This window comes from Medicago sativa, chromosome 6 (assembly GCF_051527215.1).
Source record: "Medicago sativa cultivar Bolivia chromosome 6, Bolivia_mono, whole genome shotgun sequence".
Lineage (NCBI taxonomy): Eukaryota > Viridiplantae > Streptophyta > Magnoliopsida > Fabales > Fabaceae > Medicago > Medicago sativa.
Window position 1 is genome coordinate 54,783,760 of NC_140754.1, and position 21,470 is coordinate 54,805,229.

Here is a 21,470-nt window from a genome sequence, read left to right on the forward strand (position 1 = left end):
AAGAGAATGTTTTAAAGTGTGGCATAGGTGCCAAAGTACATATTTAGGAACAAGATCACAAGCTTTTGATGAGTTATACCAATTCTTACACGCCAATGAGGGAGAAAAGTTTATATATTCTTGCTAAGGGACCAAAAAGTCGGAAAAGATGTATGGATCAAGTGGAGTTTATTAAAATGGAAGAGAGTAAATTTATTGTTCAGGAAAGAGATATAAAGGGTAAATGGAAGTAGTATTTTCAAAACTTATTTAATGAAGGTTAAGAGATATATATTACCATACTCGAACATGATAGACATTAGAGAGGAGGATAGAAACTATAACTATTATCATCAGATTCAAGAACACAAGGTAAAAGAAGTGTTGAAATGGGAAAACACCCAACCACATTTGATATCAAACAAACCTCTCCATAAGGTAATCAGTCAATTCTAAACTAGGGTAATGATTATAGTGATTAAAAGTTCAAAAATATCTCAAAAGTAGGGATAATATTTAGAGACTTGCATGTTACATATCAATATATTTCTACATTTGATACGGGTTCGAAGTGAGTATCTATATCTCTATTATCCGCACCATATCCGTATTTTGAAATTGGGGAAATCCAAAGCCAGTCAAAGGAGAAAACCCGTCAAATCGAGATGAGTTCAGTCGGGGTATCCGCGTGTACAGGTTTTATTGCCATGCCTAAGTTTCACAAGCCAATCATAATAGGAACATGAGCTACCATGGATAAAGATACTAATTTAAAATAAAATATAGTTGTAAACTACATATACTTTATATTTGTAACAGCAAATATCTTAATAAAACTATATCTACATATACTTTATATTTGTAAAAGGAAATATCTTAATAAAAATATATAATATTTTTTACAAAAATTAGACAAAATTACGAGTTATATTTTTTGCAAATGTTACACAAAAACACGATATGAATATATATTTTTTTTGTGTTTTTTACCTTTATCATTTAAAAAGTGTAACAAACTAGATGGGTATATTTATACTTAGTTTTTCATCATTCCAATTATACTCTTAAACAACTTTTTCTATAATAAAATTGTTGTTGATATCATTAAAAAAAGAAGGGTTAATAGGTCTTTACCCCCTGTAATATAGGTCATTTCCGGTTTTCCCCTGTAATTTTTTTTTTGATTTACCCCCTATAAAAAAAAATTGTTTTGATTTACCCCCTAATAGGCCAAACAAAAACGAAAATTTGTTAAAAAAAAAATTGTTTTTGCTTGGCCTATTAGGGGGTAAATCAAAATAATTTTTTTTTACAGGGGGTAAATTAAAAAAAATTTACAGAGGGAAAACCGAAAATGACCTATATTACAGGGGTGAAAAGACTTATTAACCCAAAAAAGAATTTAGATTATATTTTTTTTTGTTATATTGTATTATTGTCAATGTCGTTGAAATAGATAATCATGATTAATTTGATTTTTTATAACTTGAAAGCAACAAACATTTATATTTTTTTAGTTTTAATCAAAATCAAAATTTCATAAAATAAAAAAAACACCGTTCGTAATTTTCAAACGTAGAGCGGAAGGACGGCACATGAGGCCCGTCTTTCCGCTGCTTATAAAAAGAAAAAAGAATTGTGAGTTTGTTGATATTTCTTTAAGACGTGACTATTGCCACGAATACAGAACAGAACGCAACGAAAAACCATCGAATTCAGTTCAGTCGCAATTTATTTAGCTTGAAAGTTATTATTCTTCAGTTCACTCGCTTGAAAAACCTTCTCATTGAGTTCAAAACAGAACACAACGCAATCATCATCATCATCATGGGTGGTGGTTCCACTGTTTCTAACGGTATATTTTGTTTCCATTCTTTCCTAATAACATTTTTCTCTTTTGAGTTCCAAAAAGTAAACTTGACGAGTTCTTGTGTTTGACCTAATGATTAATCAGGTACACAATATGAAGATTCTTGTTTTAATGAAGATTTTCATTTTCTTTCTTCTCCCAGGTATCATCATCAATCATCATTGCTTATATATTCCTGGGTTAATAGTGTTTTACCCTATGATATAGGTCTTACGGGGTAAAACACTATTAACCCTATATTCTTCTCGTTTCAATTCTTTCTTGCTACTACTAATTTTGTACGATATTGAAGGATCATAGTGCTACCAATGTTTGTTTTATTATAATTTTTTTATGAACCCAAATTAGCCCCCCGAAATCGAACCGTCTTAAACCAATGCCACCAGGTCAACCTAAATGGGTTATGTTTCTTTTATTATTATTGTGCTAAAAATTATGAAAATCATTTATGAAAACTATTGATTAATATTTATAAAAAATCATAGTACATGTTTTGAAGAAAATAAATTTGTTCAAAAATATACTATAGTTTTAGGAAAATTAAAATACCCATATCTGTTTTTTAACGTATATTTTAACATTTTTTAAGATTTTTAACTACTGGCTTTTATATTCTTAGTTTGGATAAACTTCTGATTCTTAAAGGCACTTATGGAAAAAGAAATATTAATTATTAATAGAATCTTACTATGATTAACAATTTTTTAATTAAAATTCTTGTTGTTATAGTATAACTTGAAATTAGCTTTTGCTTATTGATATTTTCATATTAGCACATATAAACTTCTGAAACATAGTCTTTCGATATAATGCAAGGCATTTTGACTTTTAAGATAACTTATGTGAAACTTGTTTGGTAGTTTCAGTGCTTTTAAGGTTCTAGAGTTGAACTTGAATCCTTTATTTCTTGATCCTATTGTTGACATTAGCATTCTGACAGTGACTTGATGGTGATTTTGTGATTTACAATGTTTCAGGGAAAGTCGAGGTTTTCAGGATAAGGACAACAGTGAGATTGAGAAGAATGAAAGGAATAGACTTGGTGCCTACCAGGAAATCTTGCAAAGTTATGATGAATTGATGATTGATAGCAATAATTTGAAAGAGGCGAAAGAAAAAATCTTAAGGTGTTGATTTGAACTCAAACTTGATTTGTTTTTATTTACTTAAGTTGTTTCGAAATTCGGTATTTAAACACTGAAACCGTATAGTGTCTTCTAAAGAATTTTCTTTTTTTTTAAAGAAAGTAAAAGCGGACTAGTCAATATCAAGGAGTTGACAATCATTATTTTTTCTTGTTTTGAAACACATGGAAAAAATGAATGCAGGACTCAATTCAAAAGCATCAGTTTTAGGTTGTTTATTTGCCTTGATTTATATAAAATTAGCAGAGAAAACCCAATTTAATCAACTATGTGAACATTTGTTTGTGCAATCAAGTTTTTTCAATTTATGTTATGGAAATAGTATTGCAAGGGTAGAAATGAAAACAAAATAAAACAGAACAGACCCAAGATAGTTGTTAGTCGTGACGCCTATTTTTCCGCCTCCGACTTTGTTCCATAATGAAGGTTTCTGCAACGCTTTTCTTTCTTACCCCTGCACGCTTCATTTGATGACATCTTGTAATCATTGTACTATATAATTGAAATTATGTTGTGTAATTTATGTTCATTTTGAAATAAAATTTGAAATGTTTGTATGAGAGCATGAGGAATTGCAAATCAGAATATGAAGTTTATCATTTGGTTTGTTTGTCACAGCTATAGGCCTGAAACACTGTAAGTGTATAGCATCCTTTAAGGAAACTGGATCTCTTATAAATTAATTAAAAAACTAGAAGAAAGTCATAACGTATGTAATCATGTTTTTTAAAGAAAAGAAAAAAGAGTATGAAATATATAGAATATGAAATGTGTTTAGATGCTAAATAAGATCAATGAGAGAATGGTTAGGAAGATGCAATGTCTCCAATTGTGTATGAGGTGGCGGCATAAGGTATTGGATGACTCATTTTTGATGACTCATTTTTTTGCTTCCGACTTTGTTCTATAATGAAGTGTTCTTCCACATTCATCGTTCTCATCCTTACATGCTTCACTGGATGAAAACTTGTAAACCTTTTAATATGTAATTTAAATTGTGCTGTGTAATTCATGTTCATTATTCTGAATCAAATTTCAAATGTCTAAAATGTGGAGTTTCAAATGTGAATGAAGTTTAGCGTGAGTGTTGTTTGATTGTCATAGGGATAGGCCTGGAACATGGATTGGGAAAGCTAATGGCTTAAAGCTATGTGATTATGATATACCAGATACAACATGCCTCATATTGGTTGGTCCCCGTGGATCTGGGAAAAGCATCCTGATTAATCGAATCTCTAACATGTTCAATGATGACCAATTTGCACCGGACAGAGCACAAGTATTATGTATGCAGTTTAGTTCTTTAAGTTTGGTCTGAACTCGAATATGAAGAAGTGATCTCATTTCATCTATATTTTTTTTTCATTGACATAAGAAAATTCTATTACATTTAATTTTTTATGCAAGATAATTCACTTGGAGGGAATGGAACATACTTCCTCCGCGAGTATATGATTCCAAGAGACTCAAGTTCTATATGTCTGTATGATACACGTAGTTTGTCGGATAATTCCCAGGAGAATAGTATAATGCTGAGGAATTGGATGAAAAAAGGTGTTCGCCATGGAGAGCTTGTTGCCAGGTTATTATATTTAAGTACTTAACAATCCTCATATTCTCATACGTTAATATTTGCATCACGTTTTACAAATTCTATATCAGGAGTACAGATAATCAGAGACTGAGTGAAAGTTTGAAGCTTAAAGATGAAAAGAAAGGTTTCTTTTCCAGTAAGAGCAGAAAAGTGAATTTTGTTATATTTGTCCTGAATGGTGTTTCGGTTCTGAATGTGATGGAGAATGCTGGTGGTGCTTTAGAGGCACGATATATTGAAGAAATTGTTTCTACTTTCAATTTCCCATTCCTGTCATTTAAAGGTATTTTCTGGACAAAGCTTGTGGGTTTTCTTATAAATTTGATAGAATCACAGAATGCTAGGGTAGCAGGACCCTTGAAAACCCTGTATTTCTATCTTTCATATTTAATTTTCTTTTGATAGTTATACTATAAATCATTGCTTTCTGTTATTGATGCTTTCTGTTATTGATGTCAGTTTATACCGATAATAGAGTGAATTTTGGTTTGAAACTAGTTTCTTTGACACAAATATTCTAAAACCTAGATAAATATACTATAAACAATTTCAGTGTGGCTGCTCTTTAGTTTCATATTCTTCCAATTATTTCAATATCTATGCCACAAAAATAGTTTACGGGACTTGGAAGGCTACAATTTGTTTGTTCCTTTCATCAACAATGTTTTTTTTATTTTTTTTGTATTGAACAATGTTTAGTTAGAAGAGACTCAATTAGATAAATAGGGAAAAATAGTCAAAAGGATACATTTAGAAAAATTGGAAGTTTGAATGAAGGGTTTTTATTTTATTTTATTTATTTCATTGTGTTCATAATAGTTGTCAATCTGACAATTTATTTTTATTGATTGTAGATGACAAACCTGTACTTGTTTTAACTCATGGCGATCTCCTATCACTCTCCGACCGTGCTCGTGTCCGTGCATATTTGGGGGAGTTATTGGGAATTCCACCAACAAAGCAAATTTTTGACATCCCAGGTAGCCTTTCAACTTATGTCACCATCCCTTTCGTTTAATATTCTTTTATATCATCAAGTCAATATAAATTTATCAAGTTTCTAATTATCCTGCAGACTGTGATGACCTAGTGACTGAATCTGCCATAATTGGAATGTTAAGATATACTCTCGAGCAAGCTGACAGAAATATTCCTCAGAAAAGCAATGTGATGAATAAGGTAATTTGTGCTTTTCCCCAAATTAATAGCTACAAGATCTTAGCAAAAGAATTTTGATGTTGATATAACGGTGTGAAATAGGGTGAAAGTTTATATATCATAGCTACAAGTATGGTGAAAGTAGTAAAATTTTCTTATATTTTGGACCATCAAATACAAACATTTTCTGCTTGTAATCGAGACCACCTGATCAAACACTTTATCTCGATTTTTTATTTCTCAAACAAAGAATAAAGGCACATTTGAACAAAACCTCATTGACTTTGTTAATTATTCATGCTTTCAGGTTCATAAAATATCTCTATCACTATTCATGATTTTGCTGATATTAGCAATAGGATTTGCAATTGGCTTGAAACAAAACAGCTCCGTCACTTATGTCACTCAACCGCAAGCACCTCAACCACACATTTGTTGTCGAGAAGTTCATGACATCCGTCCAAATCTGGAAGTTCCTAAAAAGGAACCCAAGATAGAGAATCCAAAGCTGAAAGTTCCTAAAAAGGAACCCAAGATAAAGTGGCACATAATTAGGAGTGCTTGGTTACCATTGAATCGGTGCAACACTAAGCATGCCATGTGATCTATCACTTTTGTTCCCTGATATGGTAATTTTTTACGAGAAAATTCTTTCTGGTACGAGAGCAAACCATGCACGACAAGTGACTAATGAATTGCTACCCTTGGATTTTTATCTTTCCTTTAACTAATTGATTTCTCTCCCCCATATTTTGTTGTCCTACGCATGATTTCCGCTATATAGCATTTCTGATTTTTTACATGGTTGAAATCCAAAGTAGAAACGGTTTTTTACATAATGGGTCGCCTTTTAGTGAAATTCATATTTTTTTAGTAGAAATATAACTCAGTGTTTTGGGGTTTACAATACTCACTGCTCACCAATTACTTGTGTTATACCCAATTGTAGTACTGAAATTCATATATATGCAGTGTATAATTCTTCAATCTTTTTATGTAGGGCTACCACAAAGGTTATTGCTCTGATTGGCTTTAGAAAATATTTCCTGGTCTCATTTTGTATTTTTAAGCTAATAAAACATTTCATTTATTTTTAGTTAGCTTTTTCTTATTTAAATTTTCCAAAGAAAAAAAAAATAAAGTAAGTTTTGACCATTAGATTTAAGATCTTATCATGGACTTTCCACACTATATTTTTTCCCATTGTCTTCAACTTCACAACCTGCAAACAACCCAGAAAAAATTCCCAATACTTCATAACACTTTTAACAGTTTCAAAAAAACTATTCATAACTTCCCTAATTCAAACTTATGCTCCATATCGAAGTCATTCACAACCTTTAAATCTCAGCAAAAACAACTAACAGTTAAATTGTAAAGAATGAATAAAAATAAAAAATAAAAAACGCATAGAAGAAAATCGAGAGCCTTGAACAAAGAACATATCGACTTTACGAAGAGGAATGGTGGGAGAGAGGTCAGCATGGGGATAGAAATGAAGCGAAGCAACATGGTGATTGATTCTAGCGATACAAGATTCAAACGGAACACCGGAGACGTTGTATTCGATAAGGCGGTAAACAGCGACGACGGTGGCGCCGTCGCAGAGTTTGACACAGGTGCGAGGATGAACACGAGAGCGATGATGTAATCGAAGAGGATTTCATCGTTGTGAGGTTGTCGTGACATGGACGTAGAACACTGATTCGGATCCAGTTTTTAACATCAAGCCAAAAAAACAAGTTTTAAAACACATCCGTTTTCCACTTTATCTTCAACAACAACAACAATGAATTTTTGTGTCCCATTTTTTAATTTTATCATAGTTTCTGTGACCTGTTGAAAGTCCAAATTAAATTCAATTAAAACTCAAGTTTTGCAAAACTCGAATGGCCACTTAGCTCAAAGTATATCTATTATTGATTTCTATAATTTAATTTGGAGATAACAAAGGAAGGAGATGAAATCGAAAACCATAAGTTTATTGTTATGCCATAAAGACGTCAAATACTTTCAGCTAAATGGAAAAATAGATTGTCGATGTGTAGAGCTTATAGTTTGTTGGAACCATGGTTTATGGGAAAAGGCACACGCATAGACAGGATAATGGTAGTAGAAGAAAGGGAAAAAATCTGGTGTGAAGAAACTACCATAAGATCAATGTTTATCTCAAATCTAATGGTCACAATCTACTTTCCCATTGTGGGAAAATCTTTCCCTTATCCACCCTAAATGCCACCGTTTGTTTGTACTAGCTCGTAAACAAGTTTTTGAAGAAATACGGAAAAGTAAATATTTATTTCCTAGTTAAAAGAAAATAAAAACAGAATTTTTACGACATTTATACATTTATAACTAAAAAATTAAGCTAGGTTTAATTTGTTATTTTGCGACACTACATTTGCGACACTACATTTGCGACACTACAAGAAATTTGTTATTTCGCAACACTACATTTGCGACAGTTCAAAGAAAACAGTCGCAATTTAATATCTGCGACGGTTCATACGACCGTTGTTTACAACAGCCGCATCATTTTTTTACTTATGACATTGTTTTTTTCTTATCATATCATATATCGTATAGCTCCCTCCTTCTCCTTTGTTATGCAGGCGCGCACAGATCTAATCTAAAGTTTCATTCTCATTATCAAAAATCCCCCAAATCTCAAAAAAAAAAAAAAAAATCCCCCATATATCGTAGTTAAAACCCCAAAATTTCCCTCTCATTAACAAAACCCCCAAATCCCTAATCTCACAAACCCTCTCAATCCATGAAAATCTGCACGATTCAAGGTGAGATTGAGATTCAACCAAACGATCTAGATCTAAACGAGTTCGGGGTTTAGGGTTTATCTTCTCTTGCAATCTCATCACGCGCAAGGTTTAGGGTTTGCAAGAACTTGACTACGGCGGAACTTTCGGTAAGATTCTGATACTATTTTTCGATTTTATGCATTGAGATGATTAATTTCAAAGTTTGAATATGATACTCATTCTATGATTTCTCCACCAAATCTTCTCGATAATTTCTGTTTTTATTTTTTAAAGAATTTTTAGTTTTTTTTTTGTTGATTTCAGTGATTATTGTTGTTAATATGCTGAGAAATTCATTGAGAAATTCTATTCTTGTTTTTTATTTCATTCTTCTCTCTGTATTTATTTCAATGTGATTTTGTATGGACATTGAATTTGAATACAACAAAATCAAATAATTTTAATATTTTAATAAGCTGAGATATTTTTTTATGATATGACGAGACAATTCTTTTAGTGTTATTTGATGAAATTTTTGCTTGTTCCTTGTGTGGTTATATGGAAATTTATGTGAAAAAAATATCCATAAGTTGAAATTGAAATGATGTACATTGAGCGATCTGTGGATGAATGTTTTTGGAGGTGATGAAGCACCAACGCAGACATGAGACACTTACACGTAACATAAGTAATAATTTTAGAAAATGGTAGAATTGAATGTAATGACATGTGTTTGTATTAAACACCGACTCGTGTCAATAACGAAATAGCCTTCGATCAGAAATGCCGGTGCTGTAGCGATAATCAATTTGTTTGTTCTGTCAGTTTTCAATTGAAAGATGGTGAATCGGAGAGTTCATACATACATATTGGGCTAATAAGAGGGGCTGCTATGCTTAAAATGGGAGTTGTTTCACACTCAGCTGATATGGGACTCTTGCTGTCTCTGCATTAATAATAATCTTCTTCTGTTATATGTTATAGAATACTATTGTGATGTCATTTTTCTTAAAGAATATTGAATATCCAATTTAAGCACATATCTAGTGTGAATATTATGGACTAAAGGAAGTACATGGTGCTAGTTATAAGATTTTTTCGGTGTGAGTAAGGTTATGTGTGTTATTACTTATCACATCAAACTTGTTCGTTATTTGTGACAAGAAGTTTACGATCATGAAGTAGATGGATGAGGTTTATATGTCTTCTTATAATGAAGTGGTGTTTTCTTTTATTATTCTTATTAAATGGATAAGCAAACAGACATGTGATATCTATGACTCTTCCAAAAGAACATTAGAACCATGTCAATGTGCTCTTTTTTCCTTATGAAAATCTTTTCTTATGTCTTTGAACATGTTTTGACATTTATGTACCACTTTCTTTGAATAGGTTTTGACATGATCTCTGTTTTTACTCAAAGTGAAGCCTTTCTAGTTAGTTTCCCTACAAATACTGTATAAAACTTGCAATCATTTGAACTTCCGGTTTATGTAGAAACTTAGTCAATTAATTTGTATCTGAAGCATGGGATTATTATTTACTACTCATGCATATGTTGAGATCAATTTATTGTCATTCAATCCAATGATAATGTTATTGACTTCCCCATGTCAATGTTAATGTAATTCCAAAAATGCATTGTCACATGGTAGAATAGATCTGTAATAGGGGCACTTATTTGCAACCTGCTCCTTCCTTTCGAAAATATTATAAAAGAAATATCCAATTGATTCCATGTAGATTTTGCTTTCACCTTACATGAATAACTAATTTTTGGGCATAAGTGGAACTCTCTTATGCACTATAGCTGAAACAAATACTGCCACTACAGAATTAAATCAAGGCAGTCTTAGAGTTAATAAAGGGATTGTTTATATTTTTATGATTTGACTTACCTTCACCAAGTTTGTACTGATTAATTTCTTCTTGAACAATAATAATGACCATGCTTTTGAGCGTTGCATCTATGTATCTCATTTTTATTTATTACTCTCACTAACCCAGTATTAACATTTTCAGTCTGCTGCTCGCTTATTTGGATCTTCCATTTCTTCCAAGGATCTGATTTCTGTGTCTGGGGTAGGTTGTCAGACTAGTTCCTGTGGCTTGTTCTATTTTTATATCAAAGAAAACAATTATATGCATTTTGTATACTTTGTTTATACTCTGTAGTGATTATCATAGTATCTTTCATCTAATCATCTTTGTATACTTTTCGATGCATTTATAAAAGAGTTTTGCAGTTTCTCCAATTATTTTTTTAATTATTAGCTCTTACAAAAAGTTAACTGAATTGTACCTGCATTAACTAATAATCACTTTACGTTTCCCTTCAAATTAATAGCTCCTGACTCTCCAGCTCAAGATCACGTTGGTGAAGCCAACCTCTTTGAGACTGACTCAGATAAAAAAAAAATGACTAGCTGAAATAGCGTTAGTTTGTGAGTTGTAAACTTTGTCATATGAAGGTGTATGTTTGACTGCAATATGTTGTTGAATTATCTTTTCGCAGAAAATGTAAAATCAAATTCCAAGTGTTTTGTCGCGAGTGAGGTATGGGGTTTTCTGTGATCAAAACAGCTCTCATGTTATCACGCTAGACATTTAGGGGTTTGGCAGCTAGAATACAAGGTTTACTTAGATCTAATAGTGATACTACTTAACTTTGCCTTAAAGCTAGATCTAATTGTGTTTGAGCTAGATAGAAGGGAGAATAGTTTTTTTGCTTCTGTAGATAGGTGGACTAATTAAGTTGATTCAAGCTTTATGAGATCAGTGATCCAACAGACCTGAAATTAGTCAAGGAAATTTTGAGGACATTAATGTTAAGAACCAAAGAAGAAAAGGATAAATAAGGAAGGTGGTAATTCTTACAGAAGCAAATTGCGCTGATCGTGTTGGACTTGTTAGTACCGTTCCACTCTAAGGTAAGGGCTTTACCGTTTTTATTGGATGATTTTTGTTAATCTCCCTGTTTCCTTTCTCATTTTGTTGCCAAATTTATATTCTCAAGTGTATTTTTTCCGACTTGTGCATTTGACTTTTGTGTTACTTTAAGCATTGCAGCTGCCCTTAATCTTTCCTAAAATCATCATGGAAGTAGAAATAGCATTTTCACTATTTATGTTTCACACCACAATGATATTAATAAGTAAAGTTGTGAACTATAGGGACTTTCTTCTATGTTCATTTCTTTTGAATTTTAGTGTACCATTGAGTTGTTTCTGTTATAATGGAAAATAGGTGAATTAGTCCTTTACTCCTTAGCAAGCTGAAATAGTCGTAGTCCTTTACTCCCACAAGGCTCAGAGTAGTGGGAGTCACAAATGGCTGTATCTAGAATGTTTGATGAGAAGTCTATATGGTCTATAAACTCACTTATTGAACGCCTACTCGATAAGGATATATTTCATTGATTCTATTGCAAGAAGTCATTTGCACGGTTTAATATCAAGGTCTTGATTTATTTATTACTTTTTTTTTCTTGTGACTTGTGCATAATGAATCAAAATGCTCATATAGCAAATATTTTTGCAGAAAGTTGCTGCAAGCTGTGTTTGGTTGGAGGAGGGAGAACTTTCCCGTGGAGTATTTAGACTTCTATTCAAAGGTACAATGATTGAGAACTTTCCCGTGTAGTATTTATTACTTTTATCTCTTTTTATTGAATATGTTTTTAAGGATAGTTCAGGTCTTGGTTGTCATTGATTAGAGAATGTGTTCATTGTTTGATGCTGAATAACAAATGAATTCATACTTATAACTTGCAATGGAAAGAAGCTAGTGAGTTTCTATGTGTTGAGTGTGTTGAACTGTTAAACTTTTCTTGTCTTCTTATAATTTGCAATGGAAAGAAAATAGTGAGTTTCTATATGTTAAGTTGGTTTCACTGTTAAAGCACAATTGACTTTCATATGTATCTGCGTTCTAAGTCTCAATCTCTCTTTTCAGTGCTTCACAATGGATGACAAGAGAACTAAGGTTGTAACAGAGGCTTTTGCAAGGCTTTACAAGTTAGACCGTATCTATAGTGTACCGAATGTTCCGAGACAATTAGTTTACGGTACTATGGTATATGGTATATGTGAGACAAACAATTGTCTCCGATGCGTCGACTGCTTTGTCGAGAGCTGTTTGCATTGCTGCAAGATACAGTGCTGTTCGAAGATAGTTTGGGGGAAATAATGGAAGTCTTGAATCACAGGTGATTTGTGCAAGCCCTTTGTCGATACACATTATTAGTTGCTGCTGGACAGTCTTATTTTATCAAAACAGATGCTTCTGGGGTTTTCTTTAAATTAAAAAGAATGTGAAATGCAATAAAAAGGTGATTAAGCATATAAAATGGTCCGAGTGTCTCTAATGTTATCATTGTACTTATTTTTATCACCATTTAAATGTCCTAATACATGGTGTTCACTTCACAAAATATTTAAATTCTTTGAAGTTCAAATTAAGTTAAATTCCCTTTATTTTTCAGGATGGAATTGAGGAATGCCGCAATCTATGTGGTGGACATGGTTACCTTTGTAGCAGTGGTCTCCCCGAGTTATTTGCAGTCTATGTTCCGACCTGCACATATGGAGGAGACAACATTGTGCTGCTTTTACAGGTTTATATATCTTGAATATACTACCTGTCTCTAAATATATGACACTCTTGAGTTTTTTCTTTGTCCCTTTTTATTAGATCCCTTTAAAATGTTCAAGTGTATTAATTATTTCTTCACCAATATACCCTTGATTGTGTTACATCTTTTGCTATGCTCCGTAATAAATATCCGTATGCAAAAATTAACTGATTCTCTCTCCTAAAGGATAAACTTGTTAAAACGATACACATTATCAATAAGTTTAATACAACAACCACCTTTCTTAATTTCCGTAATTTACTCAAGGGGATCTTATAATTAGGGACGGAGGTTGTACTTTATTGCATCACATTGTGTGTTATTTCTTCTTTGCAGTATAGCTGCTTGCTTGTTTTGGAGTAAGACCTTTGTTTTTTTTATATTGGATTCCGATAAAATTACGTGCTGATTTTGTTTGTAGTTTACGAGTTCAGGGCTGTTTATAGTATTTATAATGGAAAGAAGTTCCAAAAGGATAGAAATAAGTAAAATAATCATCATTAGTTATTCTTGCCTACTCTTATGTGACTGTACTCTTCATACTTTAAACAATATTCCCATGTAAGCTTTCTAGGTTTCTGTGTTTCGTATGCCCTGGTGCAGTTGGATTTGGGAGATTTATTGTATAACTTCCGGAAATCAAATGTATTTTTAATTGAGAGTGGTGTAGAGTTGTTTGATAACTTCCAGAAAATTTCTTGTAGGTTGCAAGACATCTCATGAAGGTTATTTCTCAGGTGGGATCATGAAGGTTATTTCTCAGTTGATAACATGAGCATGAAAATAACTGCCGCCCAGCTGCTGAAAGTTATTTTGTAAGAGTGCTGTTTTTGTAGTTTCTAGATGCATCTCATACAAATGCCTAAACTAAGACAACTTGCTAATTATTAGGTTCCATATATTGATGCAAAGGCTGCTTCAACTCATGTTTTGCCTGCTCTAGTTACTCTTCGATCTGATCAAAACCTGAATGTAAAGTATGCCAGCATAGATACTAAAATTATATTTTTATATTCATAGTATATTGTCATAGCTTATATTAAAATGCCTAAATAGCCCATGTTTTGAGTTGAAACTGTTTTTGTTGAATTCAATGTTCCCTGCATGCTAAATCAAGTTTTCTAATTGCAATTACCATTCTATTTAATACTGGGGGTTGTTTGCTGATTGTTCCTTGCTTTTCTTTTCCTCTTCTATTCTTAATTGACAGCAAGATACACTGTAAATAAATACAGTCGCAGACATAATAAAATAATTTTTAAATTAGACATTTGCGGCTGTTCAAACAGTCGCAGGCATAATAAAATAATTTTTAAATTAGACATTTGCGGCTGTTCCAACAGTCGCAGGCATAATAAAATAATTTTTAAATTAAACATTTGCGGCTGTTCAAACAGTCGCAGGCATAATAAAATAATTTTTAAATTAGACATTTGCGACTGTTAGCAAATGTCGCAAGTCCCTTAAATTCCATATGAATCTCGTCATTTGCGACTGTTCGCAACTGTCGCAGCACCTTTTGCGGCTGTTGGTGCGTCTGTTCCACGAAGGGTCGCAAAAGACAGTTGCGACCCCAACAAATGTGACTGTTGGGGAACAGTCGCAAATGTACATTTGCGACCCTTCTAACAGTCGCAATCAGCGTTTTTAAAAGTCGCAAAATGCAGTTTTTCTTGTAGTGATTCCTTTCAATTTATTTTCTTTGAAGGATATATATACTTTCCCTGTTATTCTATTGAGGTATAGAGCAAATGGTGGTACACAAAGTGCGTGACAATCCCATAAAATCATCTGATACACACATTGCATTGATTACCATCGATTTGGTGCTAAAAGTAAAATGACATTAAACTCATTAGGGCGCACACACAAGCCCCAGTATAAAATCATAAAACATATATTCACAAATGAAGAACCCATTAAAATATGAAAGAAAGTTGAGCTCCCTAGCTTTTGGGAATCTACAAGAAACCTAGCTTTTAGGAATCTACAAAAAAATTTGATTAAATCACTTTGATAAGATTATTGATTGATCTATATAACATCGCAGACTACTAAGAAAATGATTCAACAGAAAAGTACACCAAATTTTGCAAATAGGAGACAGCTTATCAGCTGGAAAGATTATTATAAATTTTTCTACATCAACTAGGAATGTAATTTTTTTCGAAACAAAAATAAAACTAAAAATGTGATTAAGTTCAACGAAATATGTTTCTTTGGTGACAAAACAAGGATGTTCTGCTACAAAACCCACTCATCGAAATGTGCTATCTCACGACCCATTCCTAACTTACAAAAGTAGAACGTTGCAAAAATAATAATGAGAGTCATTGTAGTCATGACACCCATAACAATGAGCTTTGCCATCATCTTATCAAACCACTGCAAGATCAAATATGAACTGTGAGTCAGATAAAAAGATAACGAACAATTTTGTTTTTTTTTTCGCTTCAATTATAATGTGAACTAAACTCAACGTTCGAAGGTGAAGAAACAAATAAAACAATACCATGTCTGATATAAAATAGAGTTCACTCCATCTCAGAAAATTTACTGACACACGATAATGCAATATATATAGACCTACTTGCGTTACTGATGCATTGTATGTGAAGAAACAAATAAAACAATACCATGTCTGATATAAAATAGAGTTCACTCCATCTCACAAAATTTACTGACACACGATAATGCAATATATATAGACCTACTTGCGTTACTGATGCATTGTATTTACAAACATACGCACAGCAAGTTTGTTTTACTAGCAATCAACAATATTGTTTACCACACCAGATTTACCTTCTTATTGTGATTAATGTAAAACTAAAAAAGTGATAGAATGCATACCCACACGAATAGCATACCTATGACATATAACTATGACATTCATTATTAAATATAATTTGTGCTCATGAAAATTTTGTTGCTTATTTACTCTATATGCATATCTGGGTCTTTGTTGCACCTGTCTAAAACCATTTAATATGATTGAAGATTACATAAAATATAGGTTGGATAACAGCAACTTAGTATTCAAATTTCATATTGTCAATGTCTATTTCTAAAGTAATAATTACTTCACTACTTTTTGACAACTGAAGACACTAAAACATTGAGTCGTAGGGGAGGTGTCAAGGGTTGACTTTAAACCATCCATATCAATATATCACCTTGCACCGTTTTTTTTTTGTCAAGTAGCCTAGTGGCTAGAGCTCACACGTCATGTGGAGAAGTGGGTGTCCAGGGTTCGAACCCCGACCCCTGCATATAATATGCAATATCCCTAACAACTGAGCTAAGCTCACGGGGATTATCACCTTGCACTTTTATAAGAATAATAAGCTAAAAGTTTACTAATATTTAAATTTAACTACAGCAACCAATATACCTTAATGCGATTGATCTCACAATTATCTTTACCATTCAGAACCTGCCAAAACATATGCCAGACTCAATAGATCGAACAACTTTAAATATAAGCACTTAATAAATAATAATACAACAACAAGAATGTCCCCATGTGCTTAGCTCATTTCGTAAGGGATAATGCACAATATGTGCAAGGGCCGGGGTTTGTAACACCCCGAAAATTAGATGTAATGATTTAATGAAGTTAATTAGAAGAATTCTTTATTTCTAATAATGGTGTTATGATGCGAGAATATTATGTTAGCTATGAAGAAATAGGCATATGATGATTAATGACGTGCTATAAGGATTATTATGATGAAAGGGAAAATAAATAAAGAATGTAAAGGCGGGGGGTGTAGAATAGAAGTTTTAATTAAGTGGGGGAGGGAGGAGTAAAAATAATAGGAAATAGAAATAAGTAGAATAATGGTAGGAAGCTAGCCCAAGTATAGAGATTTAACAATCAGAGTTCTCATTATCTACGGAACGTGAAAAGGAATAGAAGAGAGGAGCGGAGGCAGAGAAAACCCTAGTGCAACAAGGTCAAGGCAAAAACCAGAGTTTTCAAAGGAGTCGAGGTAAGGGGGAGATTCCTACCACTTTAGGTTGTTTAATTTATGATGATCTATTTAGTATGATGTATTAATGTAATACAATTTATGATGGAATTATGGTGGTGAACAAAGGTGATGATGTTGTTGAATGAATTGAATTTACAAGATCAATTTAGGGTTTGAGCGAGATTGAGGATTAATGGATGAGAAGTTATTAGATTGATGAAGAGACTGTAATTAGACCTTAGATAATCCCCATGATGATTATCAGAAGAAATTTTGAAGCTAAAAACTATGTGATTAGACGAGTTATCGGTGAGTTAAGAATTAGGGTTGTGAGGTTTTGGAAAACGAGTTTTGAGTGGTTTAAACTTGAATTTTTCTGTAGAATATGATAGAGCTTAGTGTCAGGAGCGCGTAGGCGAAAACGGCATCGAAAACGGATTAACGGTTTAGGTTTTACGCACGAAAACGTGAAAGGTAGAAAATCTGATGTTGTCTGTCGAACTATGAACGTGCCACGATGGAATCCCAACGTGCCAAGATTTTTCCAGAAACAAAACCATTTTTAGGCTGTCCAAACGTGCCACGATGGAAACTCAACGTGCCACGATGCACCGTAGACTTAGACTATTTTTGACCTATTTGTATGCCTCCAAAAGGTTCCTAAGAGGTATAGTAAGGCCCCAAATCAATAAACTTAAATGAGATGAATTTAATTAAGGGTTATAGGAGTAGTTCCTTTGGCCATAATGAATTTAAAATAAGATGGTCATCAAAAGTATTAGAGAAGAGTAAAGGTGGAGGTAAGATTAGTTAGAAATAACATGAACTATAGCAAACCAAGAATACAAAGATAGAATTCTAGGGTATAGACGACAATGATGAGGGACTAATACATGAAGATAGGATCTTAAGAACGTAATAAGCTAGATGTATAGATGGAAACCATTATGTGGAGCATGGAATAATGATTGAGGATGAAGGATATAATGTGTCTATAGAAGTAAAAGATGAAGAGAACGAGGGTAAATTAAGAATGGATGTGGGATCTAAATATGATGTTGGTTTGACAAAAATTTAAACTAATATGTAGATATGATGTTAACCGACGGATGCGATATTCACGTTATAAGATGATGAGGTATGATGATAGTATAAATGTAGTAAGATGATGATGATGAACGACGTAAATAAAGATGCTTATGAAAGACTTGAGGGGAAAGTAGAGTGAGTTGTAAGAGGGTTATTCATGAACTAATAAATATGAAAATGATAGTAAATTATAGTAAGGGAATGAATATAGCGATGAGGCTATATGAAGAGTGTGAACTTAGGAAAGTTGTCAGGTAGATGCGGAAAGGAGTCACACGACGAGGCGTAGGTGAATGAGGATTAGAGAGGAGTAGGTTAAATAGAGAGATGTGGTGAAAGATGTGATGAATATCGAGTTACTTATGATTAATGATAAAAGATCATAACGATAGAAATAACGAGGATGAATTTAGGGAACTGATTACAATGTTGGGGTTGTTAGGATGAAATGTAAAATGAGATAGGAATTTGTGTACGAATTAAATGAACGGCGTGAGGGGTAGTAAGAGCGGTGAGTCAGGATATGAATCTAATAGAAGATAGTAAGATGAATGAGAAGAAAGGTAAGGGATAAGATAAGAAAAGATGATTGTTTTAGGAATAGTTCATAAACAAGGGACAAAGATAATAGAAGCAACTTAGAATAAAGATTGAGTCTAATGATTTAAACTATACTTTTAAAAGTACAAACCAAGTAAAATTAGTGTATGATGTTAGAGGACTTAGGTAATAGACGATAATAATGATGAATTTAATAACTGACAATAGGGTCTTATGACTTAATAAGTCTAGTCGTATGGACAGAAGTTATTAGGAGGAAAGACGAGGGAGTAGTAAAAATCATAAAGACCTAGGATGAAGGATGAGGTAGGTTACTAGGAGTAAATGGTGCAGAGAATGTAGAAGAAACCAAGGATGAGTGTAGGTTCTAAACATGACATGAGTTCTAGTAAGAGAATGAGTTAGATATAATCAGATGAACATATGACGTTAATTAACGATAATGTGTTAATGATGATGTATAACGACGTTATGATTGTTAAGATGATGAAAGACGAAGAATGACGAAATATGAATAATGACGAATGATGAAAAATGATGAATGACTATGACGTAAAGATGATGTGTTGTTTATGTGTCTTTCTAAATGATGTTTGGTGAGTCTTCATGCATCATATCATACTGCATAATGACGAATGACGAATGACGAATGACGAAATGTATGTTTCAGTAACACATCTCTGAACTACATTATTATGACGATAGGATCCGGTACCGGCATGCATGTAGGTCTAGGAATGAAGTACGTTGCATATAGGTCATGATAGGTGAACTGTGATATGTGCTAATGATGTGAATATGGTATGTGTTAAAGGTGTGCATAAGATGTATGTGTTAATGATGTTTATGTAATAAATTGTATGAGTATCATGATGAATGATTGATGATGATATGATGAATAATTGATGATGATGTGAATGGAGGACCAATGATGATAAGATTATCTTCTTTACTATTCACGTACCCCAATATATGTTATGTTGTGAATTCTCACCCCTTTGTTGTTGTTTGTGTATTTTGGTGTCTGTATCCTTGGGATACAGACACTCAGGACGAGGAGTTTTAGCTTTGCGGGACGCTTAGAAGGTGGCAACATGGATATACTCCTGTAGTTACTATTTGTGATATAAAGTCGTCGAATAAATACGTGCTCTGATCTGTAACACTGGGTTGGGTTAAACGTTGAATGTCCCTGAATTATGAAGTTTAAGCATTTTGATGTTTTATGCTATTTTTCTTAAATAATTTTGAAGACAAGATATTTTTATAATAATGAAATTTTTATGAAGGATCTTCCGCTGTTGTATCTAATTCTTTATTATTTTATTACGTAGTATGATTAATGAATGTGTGTGGCACCCTTTTTCGTTAAAACCATGATTATTATTATGTAAAATTATCGTCGGGAATTAGGGTGTTACATAGTTGGTATCAGAGCAGGTCGGTCCATCCGGCCAGGTTATTTAATTTTGTTAATTCCCTACAGGCGGCATGTGTGCAAACACTGTCAATGCCTGAATCCCTTTAATATGGTATCTAGCTGCTGATGGGTATAAAAGGAAAGTTGGAAGAAACTTGTCAAGCGAGGTCTACTCACTAAAAGAGTGTCAGGTAGAGGAAGGGTAAGAACCAGGAGTACGGTGATGCCTTGTGGAGTTACGGCGGATAAGGAAGAGGATGAGTGTCAACACGAAAACAAGTGGGGGAGATACCTCTGCTCCTCTGGGATGTTTCACTTGTGGTGTCATTAAGAAGAGAAGTTTAGTCATTAAAGTAAGATATTAAGATCTACAATGATAACCTTTGGAGTTAGTTTGGTGTTAGTTATAAGTTGAAAGAGTGGGAGGAAAAAGTTGGGTATTTGTGCTTGCCAATTTAGGAGGATAATATGGATCGAGAATTATTAGTTTGACCTTTTAAGCTTAGTCGCGAATAAGTGAGTTATAACATAATTTTGAATGTGGTTTAGATTATTATGAGTTGAGAAGATAACCCTTTGGTGGAAACATGATTCAGATGGGTAGTTATAAGATCTTAATTCGAAGGGTATTTTTGGATAATGTAGATTGGATATGATTCATTTACGGATGAGTCATAGAAAGTTTTGAGCAGTTTGAATTATCATAGGGAAGGAATGATGAGTGGATGATATTACGTTATATTTAAGTTTTCATGTGGATCATCGACAATTCAGATGAAGATGTAGTAAGAATAGGCGACTCACCAGGATTGATGATCTTATGGATAAAGTAGTTGGTGGGTGCATGTGTGATTAGTTAGATAGAATTGAGATCGGGATATCATCATATTCAAGTGAAGTTGGAGGATGTACCCTAGAAACTGCATTTATGACTCATTATGGACAATATGAATATTCGATGATGCTATTTGGAGTATTTATGGAGTACACGAACAACATTTTCCATCCGTATTTAGCTCGGGTTGCTGTAGTATACATGGGAGACATTTTTGTGTGCTCTGAATCAGATGAGGAGCATGTAAAACATTTGCAGATTGTGTTGCAGACTTTAAAGTAGAATAGGTGGTGTGCTATGATGTCTAAGTGTGAATTTCGGTTACGAGAAGTAAGTTTCTTGGAACATGTGATTTTTAGTAAGGAGATAGCAGCTAATCCTTCTAAAGTGGATGCAGTGTTTGCAATGGGAGGCTCCAAAGACGGTAGCGAAAATAAAACATTCTTAGGTTTA

The 21,470-nt window shown here is 33.1% G+C and overlaps 1 protein-coding gene and 3 long non-coding RNA genes across 12 annotated transcripts; 3 read left to right on the top strand and 1 right to left on the bottom strand.

Annotated features, from left to right (window-relative positions):
- Window positions 1–1,753: 1,753 nt before the first annotated feature.
- On the top strand, window positions 1,754–2,962 carry LOC146915734 (uncharacterized). The gene is made up of 3 exons (XR_015013453.1): window positions 1,754–1,834; window positions 1,934–1,991; window positions 2,827–2,962. It is a non-coding gene; the product is annotated as an uncharacterized LOC146915734 (long non-coding RNA).
- Window positions 2,963–3,580: 618 nt separating this feature from the next.
- Window positions 3,581–6,493, top strand: LOC146915735 (uncharacterized). Its single transcript, XM_085721424.1, has 7 exons — window positions 3,581–3,630; window positions 4,099–4,280; window positions 4,402–4,576; window positions 4,657–4,871; window positions 5,443–5,568; window positions 5,664–5,767; window positions 6,054–6,493. The coding sequence occupies exons 1-7, from the start codon at window positions 3,581–3,583 to the stop codon at window positions 6,348–6,350; spliced, it is 1,149 nt and encodes a 382-aa protein (XP_085577550.1). The 3' UTR covers window positions 6,351–6,493.
- Window positions 6,494–8,249: 1,756 nt separating this feature from the next.
- On the top strand, window positions 8,250–14,210 carry LOC146915736 (uncharacterized). Of its 9 annotated transcripts, none has more exons than XR_015014742.1 (8): window positions 8,250–8,669; window positions 9,328–10,584; window positions 11,018–11,432; window positions 11,749–11,960; window positions 12,043–12,115; window positions 12,457–12,709; window positions 12,986–13,117; window positions 13,840–14,210. It is a non-coding gene; the product is annotated as an uncharacterized LOC146915736 (long non-coding RNA). The 9 variants fall into 9 exon arrangements; XR_015014741.1 differs by having other exon boundaries at window positions 8,599–8,669; window positions 10,525–10,584; XR_015014747.1 differs by lacking the exon at window positions 11,749–11,960 and having other exon boundaries at window positions 8,599–8,669; window positions 10,525–10,584; window positions 13,840–13,950; window positions 14,027–14,210.
- A 1,120-nt stretch (window positions 14,211–15,330) lies between these two features.
- LOC146915737 (uncharacterized) lies at window positions 15,331–16,631 on the bottom strand. The gene is made up of 2 exons (XR_015014750.1): window positions 16,530–16,631; window positions 15,331–15,520 (listed from the first exon to the last, which is right to left on the bottom strand). It is a non-coding gene; the product is annotated as an uncharacterized LOC146915737 (long non-coding RNA).
- Between the last annotated feature and the right edge of the window lie 4,839 nt (window positions 16,632–21,470).

Excerpts from the sequence above, each read along its gene's own strand:
- LOC146915735 (XM_085721424.1), top strand. The coding sequence starts at position 3,581 with ATGAAGTTTATCATTTGGTTTGTTTGTCACAGCTATAGGCCTGAAACA. Across the intron at positions 3,631-4,098 it reads AGCTATAGGCCTGAAACACT|GGATAGGCCTGGAACATGGA; the intron begins GTAAGTGTATAG and ends TGATTGTCATAG. Across the intron at positions 5,569-5,663 it reads GCAAATTTTTGACATCCCAG|ACTGTGATGACCTAGTGACT; the intron begins GTAGCCTTTCAA and ends ATTATCCTGCAG.